Consider the following 19,388-nt stretch of genomic DNA (forward strand, 5'->3'; position numbering starts at 1 on the left):
ACCCCTAATCCAATGTATTGTTTGAGATGTGTTAAGAGGTTGTACACAAGGGTTTATACATTATTGTAGCCCTGATTTCCATGTTTAATTTGATACCTTGCATGTTTTTGAAATTTCTTTTGGATTCATACCATGTTTTTTACTTGATTTGTACCTGGTGACCTGATATAGAAGGTTCCCCTCATTAGGTCTCTAGAGCTCAACAGGTTCTTGTTTTCGAGTTGCTTTAATTAACTAATATTACCAGCAACAGTATAATCTTGCCTGTAATCCTGGCAGTTTTTTTTTCAACGGTGAAGTAGAGCTTTGGTGTGATTTAAATGCTTCCTGTCCAGTGCTGCGTCTGGCCAGTCAAAAGTTCAACACAAGGGGGTGATAGTGTGCATACTTTCTGCAGCAAATCTCTTTGCTGCTGCACTGAAACATCATCATCAGTCAATAGGTTTTTGTCTTGTTGGATAGATATGATTTCTTCCTCATTCAGACAGAAGCAGTTTGGTGTGAAGGGATTTTGGAACAGATGAATTTAATGTGCAAACATATGGCTGTAGAAAAAGCTGTCAGAGGCAGCCTGGGGATAAAGCAGCGCAGCACCAACTGAGTAAGCAGAAAGTGTAACCCAAGGGAGGCAGTTGTACAGGCTCAGGCTTGACGTGGGGATATTGCAGGTACAACATTAGTATAGGGAGTTTGGACTGAGAACAGCACAGCCGGGTTGGAGAGGACATTCAGAGGCAAGAAGAGGCTTCTGGATGTGCAAGAGCAGTCTCTCAGGCAGAGCAGGACAGTGTGATGAGTTGGGGAAAGTGTGTAAACGATGATAAACAAGTCGGTCTGATGTGATGCAGCAGCCGTTGAGTAAACATGTGGAAGTTGACTTCAGGATGTAACCAGATGCAGTGAGGCATTCTGCATTGCAACATGCGGGGAAAAGAAATCTGGCATAGTCAATATGTTAGTATGCGTATTGGAATGCACAGTAAATCTTGGGTAACGGTGAGAAACACTGCGTGTTGTGTATTTTGCAACACTATGGGAGGATGCAATACAAGTGATTGAAAGGGAAAAGCTGTGATGCAGTTTAAAGAGTTGGCAGCAGAGGCGGAGGAGCGTGGCCCAGTAGAGGCTGGCTGGAGGGGTTTTACTCTCAGTTAACTGGGTATGAGTGGGCGGAGCCAAAGGCAGGCAGAGAACAACATGTCCGACACTGCAGCCACTTCCAGTGAATGGATGGGGGTTAAAACGTTTTAAATTCAAAAATAAAAGGTGACTCAAGCAAAGACAGATGAGTCCAGAACGTAGAACGTTAACTTGTACAATGTGCTGCTGCTAGTAGCTTATAGAGGAGAGTCTTGCCTGGACTGTTTGGTGGATTGTGTTGGATCATGTTGCTGCATGTGGTTAGTCAACGGGGCAAGACGTAAGTGTATGCTTTGTTGATTGTCAATGTGAGGTGGCTGCTGGAGATGGTTTGGTTAGATGGTGTCTCGCTTGGCAGGGCACGCTGTCCTTCAAGCGGGTGTTTTGGGGTCAGTGGGCGTGTTAGCCTTTTTTAATCTTTAAAGAGTGAATTCTCACTTGGCTGCATTATGATCACAATGAATGGATCATTTAGTTTATATTAAATTAAGAAGCCAATTACTGTCAATGAATTACAGGACAACCTGTCATGATGGATATGTGCAGTTGAAAAGCACAGGAGCACATTGTGCGATGATACCATACTAGCATAGGTTGTTGTGTTCCTATATCAATAGTAAAGGATTCACGATCCCTGACAGTCACTTGTCTGGTTTGTTAACGGGTAGTTTGGATTATATAAACGCTAACAGGCATTGCAATGCATTTGGAGACTGATGGACAGATGAGTGACCAACATATGTTTTGTCTGTGAGGCATAAACAATACTCTTCTGGGTGAGTCACCTCTGAAAAACCAAAAGACAGCGTGAAATGAAACAGGGCTGCTGTGTAAAGATGGATGAGTGCATGCAAGATCATTTGGATTACACACTGAATTCATAGATAATGCATGATTCCAAAAATATCCTCCAGTCACTTCACTGCTGTAAACTTATGCAACGGTGTTGTTGCAGTACATTCTTAAAACACAGACTATTAAACACACACTTACAAACAATTGTATGCACGAAATGTTAATGCCGATTCCTGCTTTCACTCCACCTTTTGTTACTCTTTACCAAAGAAGTAAGGCAACGTCTGCAAATGACAATACATCAGGACAACATCATCTATGCTTGTCTTGTTATAAATATGATAATGTCCAAGAATTCTCCAGAAAGATAACTGTTGTGCTTTGAATCGGAGCTGCATTTGCTGTATTTGTTCACTTGTAAGTTGCAGCAGGCTTTATTTCCCACCCATTCAATGGGAAACATACCTGCTGTGTCTTGTAACAGTAACAATGATTGAACTGGCACCAGTCCTCCATTTACTGTGATGAAACCATTATTGGAGTGGGCAGAAATTAAGCAGTTTAAGCTAAAAAGGAATTAACACATCCCTCCTACAGCTGTGGCTGGTTGGAAATAAGCCCTTGAACACGTCATAATGTCCTTATACCCACTCACCCAAAGTCATTTCAAGAAAATGGACGCTTTGTTTTGACAGTTTTTAGTCTTTCTAGTTTCTGATCATTTGAATTACTTTAATCAATTTGGCAACAACACATTTAACATTTCAACTCTGCGACCAGATACATTTCCAAAAGAAATTGTACCTTTATGTTTAAATGATGATGATGATGATGTTTACTGGCTATGGGCCTCACTAGAATGGAGTCAGGTGTTGTCGACAATGTTAACATGAAACCAGAGGAGTACATGAGGAACAATAAAATATATTATTATCTGCACAACCAAGAGAACTACCTGAGAACTCTGACCTCTGCCTTTTAAAATGTTTATGTAAAACTATAAGATATGTGTCTGTCATGGCTTACAGCTCAAAATAATGACAATTTGTACATCAGAATGTTATCTGTCCTGCTATTGAACTCTATTTTCCACAATAATTGGGCAGATTATGTTACAAGTTTTATGGAAACTTGTTTAAATATTATGATTTTGTCTGATATACATAACAAATTTGGTGGTCCCGCAATTTTGGAACCCAGGAGACGTGATCATATAAATTTAAACTAGAGGAATTGACTGTGCTCGGGAATCAATATTTGATTATTGGTTGTGTTATCTGTTAAGGTAATTATCGCATCCGTCCGTTGATGACAACGCGGCTTGAGTCTGAACTTTGTCGACGTATCAGCTTCTCGGTCCGTGCTGGTTCCATGTAATCCTGATTGTGATGTTGATATTGTATCCTACAGAAAGTGCTCATTAGATGAGTTGGCAAAATGTTGTGATGCTTCAGATGAGGGAGCTCTTTCTTCACCTCGTAGGCCCCAAGCTGCTTTGCTGTTAATAATTCACCTGGCTGATTAATCTGTCAGTAATATTAAACTTCAACAGGGGACGAGGTTGATCAGAGACAGTCAGCAAAAAAATAAAATACAATAATTATCTTAAAAAGTTAATACATTTGTTTGCTTTTTTTTATTATCCTTGACTATCTTTCAATTGGTTTGCAAAAGGTTTCAAAGCTTCTTCACAAAATATGAAAAATTGCAGTAAATGTGCTGTCTGTGAGCAGCAGCTGTGCATTACAACTCCTGCCATGAAAGTTAGTTTGGCCATCTGACCCTTGAGAGTTGGAGCGGGTGATGTCGGGGTTAGATTCAAAAATAGAAAGTGGCTTTCCCCCCAAAAACAGCTTCATATTTTCAGATTTTCTCAATAGGTGTTAATACTACACAACAATTTCCTGTTGTTTTACTCTCCCGGTCTCTGCGGACATGAAATGGGCCATACTGCACCCTGAGGCGTACACGTCCCTTTCTGCAGCCCAATGTCTACAGCAGGGGAGAGCGAGCGAGAGCGGGAGGGGCAGGTGTGGCAAATTTGCAAGATATTTAAACGTTTTTTTATGAAAGATATAAGATTCACACATCTTTTAGAAATGACATGTTCTAAAAAAACAAAAAACAGTTTCAAAGTTAAGATCAAGACTTTACTTTTTAAATGCATGATCATAAAAGATTACATTAAATTAAACTCATTTTGTACACCCCAGAATCACAAATTACTAATTCCTCGGACAATCTGACAACTCTGTCCCAGGACCTCACAAGGGCTCAGGGAAAACTCCCCCCGAAAAACAGGAAAAAATGGAGAAACCTTCAGAAGAGCAACAGAAGAGGATGAGTATGAGTTTAACTGATGTGGTTACACCGGATAGCAGAGGAGCAGTGGCTCAGCAGCACTGGATGAGATGCTCGGAGGATGAAAAGGTATCGAGGAGTTAAAGCAGGCCGATGTCGAAGAGGGGGGAGGATGAGCATGCGGAGTGAAGATGCTTCTCCTCTCCCTGCAGCAGAGGAGACAGAGACACAGATGTCAGAGAACAAAAATTCCCCAGAGAGAGGAGGGCAAAAATCTGTTCATTTCTCAGCTTTCGCTGCGAAACACAGTTCGTGAGAGCCTGAGTGTCTAATTAGCTCCATGTAGTGACATCGTTACGCACTTTTGCCCTGCATCCCCGGACAGCTGCTGTGAGAATTATGTCCGTAGGTGTGCAGATGGGATGAGACGGAAAGATTGTCCTGCTGTTATTTTCAGTGGTTTTCTTTCCCTTTTGAACTTTGCTGTTACTATTTTGAGTATGTTCACACCTTGACATTGTTTTTACACAGACAAAGCAACTATGTTGTTTTCATGGGTGAAAGCACATTTACAATTAGTTTCAATAAAATAACTTGAATGAAAATAGCAATGGAAGCTAAACTAAGTGAAACACTATTCACATTGTCAACAATAAAAAAGATATCAAATTTTTTTTTAAAAAGGATGAAGCAATTTTTAGAAAATGAGTCAAAATTCATGAGATAGGAACTTTAATAATTGAAGATTGGCCTTTTATAGAAAGATATTTGGGAAGATGATTAGAAGACTCTTGAGAGTGCGTCTGTAAAAGACATTAAATGAGCTGGTAGCTTTTTTTGTATTTATTTGTCTTCTACCTTTGATACAAAAGTGCTGTCAACATGTTGCTGAATCTAAAATATGCATGTTTGATTTACTGGAGAGTGTCTACTCTAGATTTGTTGTGTGTATCACATTTCACTTGTTTGTTCATCCCGATGCTGACTAATGAACAAATAGGGCCTCAGTGTTAATTGCATAAAGCTTGTGTTACTATTTATAGATCAAGAGACCCACTAACTGCTGAAGTGCACACAAATTTGACTTTGTCATCGTCCTTTTAATCCTTGTTTGCTGTTGTGAGTCCATCCTGCATTGGCCCATAATGTCAAAATTGTGTTTAGTTACACTTCAAAGAGGACCCAATGCTTCTTTCTGACGTGCCTGAGAAACACACGTGTCACAGGTTTGAGTGAATCTGTCGATGTCCATCATGATGCATTTATTGGTAAATGATGTGTCTTTAAAGAAAGAAACAAAAACAAAAAAGCATAATAACTAACAGAAAGGCTCAAACAGTGCTTCCTGTAGGAAGTGAATATCAAGCAGCTCATTATGCGGGAAATGATCTGCAGTGACGTGAGTCGTAATTAACTTTGCGCGAGGACATATGCGGCAGCAACACATGCTGTCATCCAAAGTTAGCGGAGCTCCCTGTGACGCGTCACACTCACGGCCATCAGGCTGCACTTCACATCCACATTCACTGCCGATGCCCGACCAGGTGCCGCTGCTTCAACTTCGTCCCCCCGCCCCATCGTGGACAGTGCAGTGGTGGTCGCGACCGCGTGTGCATGCGGATTAGAGAGTGCTCCAACTGGCTGGTGTTGAACACCTTGCACGTGGCGGAGGACTGCCTTCTTTCCCCAGAGTCGACCTGCAGCCTGCAGCAGCGTCACTTCTCCTGCCGAGCGCGAGGAAGCGAACGATGAGCTCCAACCTGCCCAAAAGCGAGTCCACGACTTCTCTGCTGAGATCCTCGGGGCTCAACCGCAGGTCCGCGCACCCGAGTAGCGCTCCACGCGACCACCAGAAGCACCGGGCTCCGCATCATCCCGCCGACGGTGGAGGCAGCGACCACGCCGGCTGGACGGAGGACTGCGAGACGAGCGCGCGGAGACCGCTCTGCCAACCAAGACACGCCAACTCCCGAAGTGTAGGCGATCACCGCGGGCAGAAGAGCCACTCTCAGTACCGACAGGCGAGCCTGCTGGATGATGGCTACTCTCAGGAGGAAGCGAGACAGCGGACGAGTCTGCATCAGAAAGAGCGCAGCAAGTCCTCCAGGTCCAAACACTCCCATCATCACCGCGACTCCCCTCGGGGCGAGCCGCTGCCTCCCGCAGCGCATCACCAGGGCGGCGCCCCGCAGAACAGGAAGACCTCTCCAACTCCCTCGTATCCAAAACAGCCGGACGACGCGGCTTTCTTCTTCGAGCCCAGGGAGAGAGTCATCACCGGGTCGTCCTCGAGCCTCAGCTCGGACCCGCCCGCGACCGGCGCACCTCTCAAGTCCGCAAACAGCCGCACGTCCAAGCGACGGAGCGCTCCCGCGTCGGAGCAGGACTCCAGTCTCCATCCCATAGTGAAGTCAGTCTTTGGGCAGGTAAGAGGGCATGGAGAGGGAATTCAACTTTTCCAAACGGATAATATACGTGTGTAAAAAACACACAAAAAAAAACAGAAAACTTTGTTACTATAGTGTCTTATAGTGCTCTCTGATGCTGGAAGACACTGTAAAGGGCATTCTGGTGAATACATTATCTTGAAGAATCTAGACTCAAAACCGGAAATAATATACATATCGTTTTAAATGCATGTTTTTTTTTGGTCAAGTAAGATTTATATGTCACTATACGAAGGTTTTAGCAGAGCTTTTACTCAACACAAGAACATTTGAAAGAGACAATACAAAGTGACATCCCCCTCCGGGTGCAATTAGAGTCATAGCAACTGAAAATAAAAGCTAATTCATAAAGTCAAGAATATCCAAATGATAAGACAAATAATCCAGTTCTAATCTCAGTGTGAAAGAAACAATATATATTAATGTGTTTTACTTGCTTGTCCGTATTGTGAGGAAAGTAAAAGTTTTGATAATCTACTCCTCGACTTTACTGTAGACGTGGATGCTCATTAACAATGCATGATCTGCAGAGCTGATTAGTGACAGCAGGTGGAGGTACATGGGAGGTGAAGCTGGACGCCATGGGTGACTGGACCTCCTGTCAACAGTTGAGCAGATTAAAAATGGATGCATGCATTCAGGCCAAATCTGGAATCCATCAGTTTCATGACGGAGGAGAGGAAGGGCTGTCAAGCATCCCGATATGAATACAGACGCTTTCATGTGCCTGTCACCTGAGCAACAGCAAGGGGATCAACTTTCTCCTGAGTGGAAAACACTTTTCAATGATGAGAGCTTGTCACACACACGCACACACACACACACGCACGGATACACATACACCATTGATATACTGCGAGACCCTGGTGAGAGGGTCGACAGAAAATAAAGGTTCTTCCCTGCATCGCCTGTTTACTAATACATCAGTTGTTTCCCTTGACTCCACCACGCCGTGCAGTCGCAGGCCGTCTATTCCCTCCCATCTTTTTTCCTTGTTCCGTTGAAATCCTTCCCTCTGCGTTGATGATTAAAATAAAAAAAGCTCGAGAGGAGACAATTACCTCCCAAAACGCTAATGTGTTCCAGAAATAACTGCTTTCAATCCAGGCCAGTGCTTCAATCAGTCTCGGGAGTTCCAGTGAGCCGACATCTAGCGGTGTGCTACACAAGGTCTCCAGAGCTGCTCAGGAGTGGATGCAGATGTTTTGTCGTTTTCCACCTGATTTCGTTTTCTTATTGTACATTTTGAGTAGTTATGTTGGCAAACGCAACTGCCGATCTGAGCCCCTGAGTGATTGTTGGTGAGTGAAATTTGATCTGTAAATGAAACAAATAACAGGATGAACCATCCACTCAAATTGGAAACATCGCATCAAAAAAGTTGAGTTAACTCAGCGATGATCAGTGCATATTTTGTGCATAAATCATCATGGTCATGGTGAAGTGAGTTAATACTTAGTTGTGCACATCAGACGAGCGCGTGAGAATGAAGACAAAATGTTTCTACATTGCACCGGCTCAGCGTCTTACCCGAGCGGTTCCATTTTACATGATTACATGTCTTTGATGCTCCTTGTAGATGTGGCAGAGCGATGCATAAAACAAAGGAAGATATACACACTAGAAATGTCATGTTTTCTTACATAACATCTAGATCTGAATACAACCCTGAACAAAACTAATTCGTTGCCCGTGAAAAGAAAATCTAAAAATAGCCCATGGAGACCTGATTTTGAGATCCTGGAGGCGGGCTGAATGTTTTTTTTTGTTTGTCTTGGTAGAAATATTCAAATGAGAAACTACTTGTGAAGAAAAGAGCAGATCTCCATCATGTCTCTCAATGCTACCTTTTGAATATTCAAATTTCATATTCAATGAATCATCATTGTAAAAAAAAAGGCTAGTGTGCGGGTTAGAGTCGGCACACACGTTAGCTGCTTTAATGTGTTTTGCAGCTTCATATTTGGTTGTGGTATCTATTAGATAAAGAAACTTTTTAATGTTCAAATATTTAAAACAGACATGCACCAGAGGGAACAAACCTCTCATTGTGTCTGCACAATCAATCCAGGTTACAGCAGACACCTTGACCAAGGACAGCTTGAATGTGTTTTTTTTTGTCCCTGGTGTCGTTCAGTTTCTATTTTAGGAGAGTCTAACAACCCCCACATCGCTCAGCCTGTGTGACCTTCAGTGACCTTGTTGGGAATCTGGATTTGTGGCACAGCCCTGTTGCTGAAAGAGGTCTATGCTGAGGGATGTATTATGGAGGAGATGGATTTCTTTTCAAATTAAATTTAAATGAACAAATGTGTGCATTAACCAGCAGAGGGAGCAAGTACCGCTTGCTCTAATAGGTCTGAATCCAAAGAGTGTGTGAGTGAGAGGGATTAACCGTCCACTGTGTGTCACATCAGTGAGACAGGAGAAGTGATCGGGCAGGGAAAGAAAGAGAAGGAACCGAGGCAATTGGATAAATCAGGAGAAAGCGCTGGCGGACCTGATGATTGTTATATAAGACAAACTCTCATCAACTCTCACTTCCCTGCTCCCACCTGACAGCTCTGGAGACAATGTGAGGAAAGGTCTTAAAACACAGATTAGCCTTTCACTTCCTCGCCTGGTTTTCCTGTTACTCATCTTGCATTCACACCCACTGACGTTTCCTGTCTGTCGGTCCCCTTTCTCTTTTGTCTTTGCCCTCACAAAATCCGTCTTCCTCTGTCAGGGTCACACTGACCTTGATGACGTCTGTGAAAAGAGAGAGGAGGCACGCTTGACAAGGAAAGACAAAATGAGTGGAATGAGGATGAAGAGCTGGGTGGAAATAAGAGGAAAAAGAGATGATCATTTTCACCACAGCATATGCCTCCAGCATGTCTAGAGTAGGCTATTTTTAGACACAGAAGATATTTTTATATCCATGCTGGCAAAGAAGGAGGTAGAAAACTCACTCTTTGGTTAAATCCCTTTTGAGACGAGGATTAGGCAGTGAAATGTAAAAGCCCGCGCGCACAACGGCACGGGCTGCAAGGCTGAGCACATGCGTGTGCATGAAGATGCTACATATTCATGGAGACCTGCGGCTGAAAGGGAAAAGCAGTGAGAGACAGAGAATGAGACAGAGGACGGGATAAATGAGTCAGTGGAGGAACAACACAGGTTTAATTGACTATATTTGACATGTCAATATTTTCCCCTGATGACGGAATAAATAGACACTTGACTAGGCCAATTCGACATGAATAACTATCTATATTTACAATGAAATAGTAGAATAATCCTCATGAAAACGGATGGTTTGAGCCATTCTCGTGCAGTAATCAACTGGAGAATAAAACGTTGACGTCTCAGCACAAGAGGATGACGCAAATGTGTGTTTTCTCACTGCTTAGACGTTGAAGAATACACACACACACACACACACAATAAAAATCTCACGGGCACGCTCTTTATCTTTTTGTCTTTGTAGGAGAATAGACTCTGAAGGAAACGCAGTAGCTTCAGGGAAAAGATCGGTTTGACTGGGAAATGGTTACACGCCATTTGACCTTGCAGATAAAATCAAAAAAATTTAAAATAGCAAAAGAACAATTGTCAAGTTGATGATGAACGCATGAGCGCTTTCCTTACCCGTCCTCCATCTCTCAGCTCATTTAGCACAGTGGTGGATGAAACAGGATTATATGTGACTTCAAGATCCTCAGTGAGAAGCAAAAGCTGTTATTATTTAGTTATATTTCTTTTTGAAATGAGCCTTCTTTCTAGTACATGCATTTACATTCATTTGCATTGCATCTTTTTCAAAGACCTCATTGAATCTGCCCGTGATTCCAGATTTCGCTCACATATGAATTTTCTCCTGCGACGCTCGTGAAATGCTGTCGGTTTGTAGTGTCAAAGTAGTTATGCAAAGTAAAGTGTGTGTGAGGAGGATACAGTGGAGAGAGAGGGGAGATATGGATCTCATGCCCGTGCACACTATGGCCTGACATTATGAGAGCTGACGGCTCCTGTGTCTGACGTCTGATGTGTTCTGAAGTTCACAATGAGCCTCCGGTGAGAGGCTGGGTGAATCATCCGCAAAACAACACAGAGGAGGCGCAGAGATATTGAATGGGAGAGAGATCTGAAGCGACTTCGGCGTGAATGTGTTCATTTAAATAGCAGAGAATAGTCAAGGTCGAACGGGAGAGGGAACTAAAGATGTTTGTTCGTACATAGCATCCGTTAAAGTTACCCCAGGAGTAAATACTGCTGGTAAAATCCCAAAATGAGGCTTTTATACTGCGTGTTGCAGTTTGTAGTTTTAGACGATGGCGGAAGAAGCACTCAGACCGGGAAAGAACTGCCCCGCTCTAAAAATGTGTTTTGATTATTGTTACTTGTTCTCTTGGATGTTTGACCTTCACTGTGCAGAGTTTGAAGCTCGCAGGATGTTTTCACATTCACTCCTGGAGGGAGAAAGTTGGTCTGGTGTTTCACTGCAACTTACGAGTGTGACGCAGAAACCTACATGGACAATATGATTCAACCTATAGAGCATTGTCACTCTCAATGGAGTTATATTTCTTATCCTATCATTTCAAGTAAAATTCCTCATGGTATACGATAGCTTATTGTAGATTGTTGTATCATTATGGTTACTAATGCATTAACATACATTGGTAAATTTGTTTGTTTTTTTACATACCATTTTGGTATATATAAATATATAAAGTACGATCATTTTCTTGACATTGTTACATTTTGAAAGGGGGGACAAGGTCCTCCAGTCCATGTCGATGTGTCCTTGAGCAAGACACTTAACTCCAAATTGCTCCCAATGCCTGTGCCACCAGCATACAAATAGGCGTGATTGTGTTAGGTTTAGTCCTCCTGGGCAGGTGGCCAGCTCCTGCAATCAGTGTATGATTGTGTGTGAATGGGTGAATGCTGACAAGCGTCATGTAAAACGCTTTTAGCGGCCGGAAGACGAGACAGGCCCGATACAAATACAAGTCCATTTACCATTTACTGCTCCCTGCTAGTGTCAGAGGTGTTTGATCTTTAGCTCATCACTCACTTTCTCAGTATACTTTACAATATGTGTGTGTGTGTGCGTGTGTGTGTGTGTGTGTGTGTGTGTGTGTGTGTGTGTGTGTGTGTGTGTGTTTGTGTGTGTGTGTGTGTGTGGATGAGAGAAGCTGAGAGAGAGCATTTCTTTGCCTGACTGTGTGTGTGTGTGTGTGTTGGCATTTTCACGTGTTGGTTTGCATCCTTGGCGATACACAATCCATGTGTGATTTCTTGCACATTTTGGCTTTGATCTGTCCTTCAAGCTTAAGACAACATTGTGATGCTTTACCACGTGCGCGCGTGAGTGTGTGTGTGTGTGTGTGTGTGTGTGATATAGAGAGAGGGGGATGGATGCTGGGGGATGAGTGGTTAGAAATGTGGGAGAGTAGGGGGTGAATAGAGAGCGTGTGGGATATTTTTAGCTCCACAGCCCCACATCCGTGTGTGTTTAATCGAGAATATGTGTGCGTGCGTGCGTGTGTGTGTGTGTGCGTGCATGTTTGGATTAGAGTATCCAGTGTCTCGCTCAGGGGAAGGTGATGTGCTTGTCCGGACGAGCTTCTTCCGTCACATTCGCATTGATGGATTGAAACTGGAGTGAGCGAAAGAATTGGAGAGAGTGAGGGTGAAAAAAGGGCAAGAGACAGACCGACGAACCGAGAAAGAGATGGAGAGAGAGAGAGAGGGAGAGAGAGAGACGGTAGAGGGGAGGGAGAGAGAGGGTAGAAGGGAGGGAGGAAAGACACTGTAGGAGAGAGGATGGCATGAATAAGCAATCTTGCTTTTTCTACTCCTGGCGCTTGCATCTCACTCTGATCACATGCATGCTTCCTCCCCCTCGCTTGTTTTTGTTTTGTTCTGATCTGTCCTTTGTCCTTGTTTACATATTCCCTCGTTTGTTTCAGTGTCCCTCCCCTCGTCCCTTCCGGCGTCTTTGCCTGTAGGTCCTCCCGGTGCACTCCTCCGTCCTCTCCCTCCTACCTCCTCTACCCCCTATGATACCTGTGCTCTTCTCCCTGCCTTTTTCCAAATGTCCTCTTGTATTAGTCGATGACCCACTGAACTCTCTTTCCCTTTCTAATCACTCCTATTCCCATGCATGCCTGGAAACATATGCACACACACATGCATACACTTACATACAGCCACACTAACACAGACACGGGTAGAGAAAAGACATAAAACAAGAAGGATTTTTCTTTGCAATGGGCAACTCTGTAAAGTCGCTTAAAATTTTCACCAAGAAGGTAAGGTCCGCTGTGCCGTGGTCTCCTTGAATCCCCCGGCTGGTGCATGTGTGTCTCACGGTGTGTCCCCGACCTGACCGAAAGATATTTGACTGAACTCTGTACTGTCTGACCGGGTGTCCATGTGTTTTGTGTTGTTGAGTCCAAGCACATGGAAGAATAATGAAAGAGTTTTTCATTATTCTTCCATGTCTCATGCTGCAGCTTCAGACAATTTTAGGAATTTACAGTTTTTATTACTGACTAGGACTTTGTGGAAAACTAATTGTGCATGTTTAGGGCAGCGCTAATAATGATTGCATTTTATAATATGTTTTTTTTGTGTTGTATACAAGTTCCCTCTGTGCCCATTAGTGCACGTCTGCATTCCTTAGAAAACCATTTTAGCCTTTTAGACAAAAGTCAGAGGAGCTGGTTGGTGCTGCTTTTGCTCAAACCTGTTGGCTGAGGTGAAGTTGTTGAATTTGGATCATGTCGCCAAAGATTAGAGTCGGGTCAATTTGCACAGAGATACCAGACAGCGGAAGATTTCTAAACTGTTGAACCTGCACCTGCGGGATGTGACCCGTCAGTGACTATGTTACAAACAAGTGTGCTCTTTTAAGTATGCCGGATTCTACTAACTCAGATGTATTGAAGCTTTTAGAAGATGACAACACAAGTGTGCAATTGAAGAATGAGGGAAAAACATTCAGAACCATTTTCAAGAAGATGACCTTCGCCTGAACAATACATCTCTTGCATCAGCTGTCCTCATCGTATCGGCGTACACTTGAATACACTCTCAGTGTAGAAGGCAGACGCTCCCACAAATAGGTTTTCCTAAGATCCGCAGCTGCACATCCTTGAGAAAGCACGAATATGACAAGCAACTGTTGATGCCATCTGTGCTAAATAGGTTGGAGTGGTCGAGAAGTTTTTCTTTTTTTCTTCTTCTTTTGGTTATATAACTGCAAGCGCGTGGCTTCATAGTACTTTTCTGGCACGTTATACCCACAGACAGCCGAGCTCCATGCATCACTTGCTCAGATTACCCAGTGGGCATCCGTTCCTGTGGTGGGGATAGCAATGCATGAACTGGCATTAAGACTGGCGTGGTAGCAGATGGAGTCTGAAGGTCATTTGTAGAGTAGTTTACATTGCTTATTTGCATGTATATGCTCGCACATTCATGTCGTATGGCCACTGTAAAAGCATTTGTAGGCGGGTAGCGTACGTGTGAGATTTAAAGCATCAGCAAAAATGGTCCCTCTGTAATTGGCTGTGACAGTGAGTCCACTCGCTTTTAGTTGGACTTGACCGTCATTTTGATATCTTATAAGCAGGAAAAGATGTTGCTGCTGACGTAGATAGTGCGACATCAGGCAGCTGCTCTCTGTAATTCAACTATTAGCCAGAGCAATGGTTGGTCTTTAGTGAGAGAGGCTTGTTTTGTCCACTGGCGAGCAGTGATTGCCCGTTTTTAATGAACCTGTAGCTTTCTCTGTAATTGGGAGAACACTTTCTGCCCTCTGGTAAGTCGGCTAATGGGCGATTATACTGAAATGACTGGCTGAGCTTTTTTGAAAAGATTAAAATAACTATCCCAGTCATGTTACAAATACACTGTTTCATCAATTCTTTGGTTATTCTACCTCCAGACGCTGCACATTTATGCTGTATCGTTATATAGAATCATAATGCTGTCAGTTACATGTGTACTCGTGTGGACTCTGTTGTTTCTTACCAATGACAAATTGGGCATTAGAGCAATATTCCAGTTTATTACAGCGTTGGTCTTATTTTGTAATTCTGGCCATCATTTCTATCAGTTATGATAATATTATTATAATCTCCAGTCAGGGTTGAGATGGGTAAAATGAGGCAAGAAACAATGAGCAATCAGATCATTAAACCACTTCATTTGCAGATTAAACCCAAAGTGAGTGCACTTGAAATGGTTAAACTGGGGATTTCTTTTAAACCTCTATGATGTGTTTCTTGCCTCGTCCGACTTTCTTGTGATGTTGCTGTTTTCCCCGATCTCAGCACTGACGTTGGTACATTTTGTTTTTGTATCATAACTGCGAGTGTGGCTGTAACTTTAATCACAAGGTTGGCCCAAAATATGCAGGTGAAGATTAAAGAGTTGTTTTGTGAGGCTGTCTGTGGAGTGGGACATCGTATTTTTTGCGATGCATTGTTATTATCTATATAATACGTTATGTCCTCTGCGTCCCAGCGCAGGATTGTGACCTGCTGGGCAAAATTATGGTTGGCATCAGTTGCTCTTGTCATGAAATTACAACCTCTTTCCACTGACTGAGGTGCTTCTCTATGACTGACTTGACTCTGCACCTCTCTATGACCGCATGACTCTCGGTCGACAGACATATGTCTGTCACCCCCTTCATCCCCCCTCCTTGTTGGCTCCTTGTTGACTCCATGATGCCACAGTCTGAGTCACAGTCTCTCCCCCTGTCTTTGCCCCTGCTCCCATGTCTGGCCCCCCGCCTCGGATGCTGCCCCAGGACCAAAAGAAGAACTACAAAGCAGTGCACTCCTCTGAGGAGGGGGGATCTGGGGGGAACTACCTTGAGCCTCTAGTGGCCATGGCCCAGAACGGAGCCACTATGCACAACGTACTGGGGCCTGCGTGCATCTTTCTACGCAAGGGCTTCGCTGAGAGCCGGCAGGCTGTACGTAAGTCCAGACAATATCATGTGCATGCATGCCGAGAGATTAGCGCACAACACAGTACATGCACAATAACAGAAAGATGAGATGAATGAGTGTAGTAATCACCTCTCACTGTAGCGTCAGCACTTACAGCATGTAAATAAACGCAGTGGAAATGAGAAGACGGTGGTTTTAGAATGTGAAATCTGTCCTCTTGATAGGAAGAATGCTGAATGCAAGGCTGTGTGTGTGTGTGTGTGTGTGTGTGTGTGTGTGTGTGTGTGTGTGTGTGTGTGTGTGTGTGTGTCTATGTCTACAGTTATGCATGCGGCTGGATTACTCACACATTGGTGGATTTTTGTATCAGGATGGATTACTAACGCCGGGTTATGTGATGGCAGAAATGCATCTTACATTACAATTTTCTCTCTTCGTCTAATTCCAGCAGTGACAACAACATGCGTTAAGGTCTTGTTATTAAAGAAAACAGGGATGTTGAAAAGCTCATTGTAGAGGACCGCTGTTTTACTGACTGCTCCCATGACAAGCTCTCACATGGCTGCTCGCAATGAATGTCGGGGGTCGAGATTGGGTCATGTTACTCATTGGACCTCAAATTAAAGCAACTGTTGCTTTCCATCGTCTCTGCATCTCCACACTGTATTGTATCCTGTTTCTGCTCCTACACTTCTATCCAATTATTTTTAAACAGGGTGTCGTAAGAGTGCAAAGCGTCTGCATGCTTTCTCCAGCAGGTGATCTCACTGATGAGCTCTTCCTCTCGGACTGGAAGGAAACATGCTGACTCTTGGCACTCTGCTGCACATACCTGCAGTTACTTATTTTTGCACAGCATCCTACTGTGTAAGGAATGCTGCGTAATGGCATCATTCTGAAAATAGCAGCAGTGTTTGGATCCTAACCTTGCACTGTGATCCTTCACAGGACCGAGAGTTGAGGCCAGAAGAAATGGATGGTATGGCACATTTCAGGGACAGCAAAACACTGTATTTTGTTTTTCCAAATCATTTCCACATTTCTATACGAGTCAAACACTGTCTTCCTCGCTTTCAGAGTTGCGTGAGGCATTCAAGGAGTTTGATAAAGACAAAGATGGGTTTATCGGCTGTAAAGATTTGGGGAACTGCATGAGAACGATGGGCTACATGCCAACAGAGATGGAGCTAATTGAACTGAGCCAGCAGATCAACATGAATTGTAAGTACAACTGTGTATGTGTACAAGTCGTTTAATCATTCCCCCCATTCCTCTGACAAACATTTAGAAGCAGTTGTACATGTCATCACTGCAGCTGTTTAGGGTTCAGCATCAGCAGACTGAATAAAATAAAGCAATACATCTTGTCATCTTTTGTCTAGAAGAATACCCTGAAGGTTAATACAGCTTCCTCTTCTCAATCTGTCCCAACAGTGGGAGGACATGTTGACTTTGAGGACTTTGTTGAACTCATGGGGCCAAAACTTCTGGCTGAAACGGCAGACATGATCGGGGTGAAGGAGCTGAGGGATGCATTCAAGGAGGTGAGGAAAGACATGGAGAGAAAAAAAAAACGACAATAATCTTCAGGATGTTTCACTAGTGTTGGGTAATCATTTTTCATGTGTCCCTCTTCCTCTCATCATTCTCAGTTTGACACTAATGGTGACGGCCAGATCAGCACAGCAGAACTTCGAGAGGCGATGAAGAAACTTCTCGGACAACAGGTACAAAGCTGCCGGGAGAGTCTGTCCTCCTGTTTGTGGCTGCGCATCAATCATGTTGTCTGTCTGAATCTCGTCTGTTACTACTTGAGTTTGTGCCGTGGATGTTCACACCTTTTCCCACAACCGGATTGTTTTAGGTCGGACACAGAGACCTGGAGGACATCCTACGAGACATCGACCTCAACGGAGACGGACACGTCGACTTTGAAGGTAAAGAGTACTAAGCAGTGGTGATTACACCTTACCTTGTTGCTTCGATGTCTTTTTTTATCATTCTGTTTCTCTCAAACACACAAACGCATTTCAAAGTAAAATCCCAACATGTGGGCTGATATTCCAATACCATGCTGATGGTGAGGTGAGGGGATGAAGGCAGGAGGTTGCTGTCAGATTTTCTCCAGACGCAGGGATTATGGCACCTCATAGATTACCCACAGAGAAGAATATGCACGAGCTGTCAGAGATGAAAATATCAGAAAAGGCTGCTTTTCTCAGTAGCACAATTTCACGTTTCTACTGCATTATTTTTGCAATCATTCAGCAATAAGGTCCAAGCAACATTTTATTGAGCAAGATTGATCTTTTGTTGTATAACGCACCCGGCAGTGTTCTAATGTCCCAGTTTGTGACCTTGACCTGAGTTGTGCTTGTATACACCTGACAAATGTATCGTACTGTTCAATATTGACTCATATTTTAGCTCAGTTTTTTCTTTCCATTGAACTCCTTAGAGAAATATCTGGCGCTTTAGCTGCTGGATGCTGGCCTATGTCCACCAGATATGTGCTTTCGTCTGTTGTTTAGTGTGACGCAGCTTATATTGGGTATTAAAGATATTATGCTGAAAAAATAATGCTATAAGAGCGGTGATAAAACCAAAATAATGAGCTAAAAGATGCTATAATCAGTTGAGAGGAACTAGTTGAGTGATGATTCACTGTAGTTTTGTCACTATGAGCAGATAATAATATAGACTATTGCAGCATTAAATTACATTTTTTATTTCCTCACAATTGTCCTCCAAAGGCACAACACTTATAGTGATCATAAATGTCCATTTGGAAACATGTTTCTATATATTAAGGAGCAGCTTTGCCCACTTGTGCTGCATGATGTATTTCATTGCAGGTTTTTTACTCCTTTTCTGTAATTCCCAGAGTTTGTGCGGATGATGTCTCGATGAGTTCCCGGCAGAGAGTCGACATGTTAAAACACAACATGGATTCTCTGTTGGTGCGGGAGAACGAGGAGAGAGTCCAGTACAGAGTACCGATGGATCTGGAACTTCTGAACTGTCAATGAACAAGAAAACACAAACATATCAACCCAGCCCTGAAACTGCCATGCTGAAGCACAAAGGCTGACGTCTACAGCCAAGAACAACACTGTTGATTATATGCTGCTGCTGTTTCTCAGAACATACACAAAACCAAGAGCTGCATTTCTGACTTTTACAATGTATGTTTTAAAAAAGCATATTTTCCTTTAGTGATAACGTTTTTAATGCTGATGTGGTTGTTGACTCAATGGGTTAAGGGAAATAGGATGTTTGAGTTAGTTAGCTCAAACACTATGTTGATAACTGTAGCAGTTCACAATTCATTTTCAACGAGCAGCGAAACCAAGATAGCACATTCCTCTCTTAAGCTGAATGCATCTTAAGCACAAAAATGATATATGGCAAAATGGAAATATTTCATGTGATCCTGTCAAAGCTGTGTTTGTGTTTTGTGCATTCTGTTGTTTTTATCCCAACCCTACTGTAGGTTTATTATGTCTTGTAAGACTACTTTGTTTAAGCAAGCCAATATTTGTTCTGTAATTATGTGTAAAGTAGCACTGATTCAGTTCTTCTTACGTTAATAACATTATGCCCATCATACTGTGAGATAATTGTAATTTTCAGTGCGCGTCAGACTCCTTCACCATCAACAGTTACTGTTGGAAATGCTCTCTTGTTAAAGTTAGTTGCTAATCTTGAATGCAATAGGCCGTTTAAATGTGTTTTATTCATTCCG

At 43.1% G+C, this 19,388-nt stretch overlaps 1 protein-coding gene across 2 annotated transcripts; it reads left to right on the forward strand.

Moving 5' to 3' along the window:
- Window positions 1-5,686: 5,686 nt before the first annotated feature.
- On the forward strand, window positions 5,687-18,847 carry cabp1b (calcium binding protein 1b). Of its 2 annotated transcripts, XM_068573943.1 has the most exons (8): window positions 12,165-12,988; window positions 15,499-15,666; window positions 16,592-16,622; window positions 16,721-16,864; window positions 17,078-17,187; window positions 17,296-17,370; window positions 17,508-17,580; window positions 18,528-18,847. In XM_068573943.1, exons 1-8 carry the CDS (start codon window positions 12,947-12,949, stop codon window positions 18,551-18,553), a joined length of 669 nt encoding a protein of 222 aa, XP_068430044.1. In that variant the 5' UTR covers window positions 12,165-12,946; the 3' UTR covers window positions 18,554-18,847. The 2 variants fall into 2 exon arrangements, with proteins under 2 accessions (XP_068430043.1, XP_068430044.1); XM_068573942.1 differs by lacking the exons at window positions 12,165-12,988; window positions 15,499-15,666 and adding an exon at window positions 5,687-6,662.
- The last annotated feature ends 541 nt before the right edge of the window (window positions 18,848-19,388 follow it).

Source organism: Clinocottus analis, unplaced genomic scaffold (assembly GCF_023055335.1).
Source record: "Clinocottus analis isolate CAN_PGR_092001 unplaced genomic scaffold, fCliAna1.0.p SCAF_13, whole genome shotgun sequence".
NCBI lineage: Eukaryota > Metazoa > Chordata > Actinopteri > Perciformes > Cottidae > Clinocottus > Clinocottus analis.

Coding starts and splice junctions, on each gene's coding strand:
- cabp1b (XM_068573942.1), top strand. CDS start 5,985: ATGAGCTCCAACCTGCCCAAAAGCGAGTCCACGACTTCTCTGCTGAGA. Junction 6,663..16,591: donor TGAAGTCAGTCTTTGGGCAG/GTAAGAGGGCAT, acceptor GATCCTTCACAG/GACCGAGAGTTGAGGCCAGA. Junction 16,865..17,077: donor CCAGCAGATCAACATGAATT/GTAAGTACAACT, acceptor CTGTCCCAACAG/TGGGAGGACATGTTGACTTT.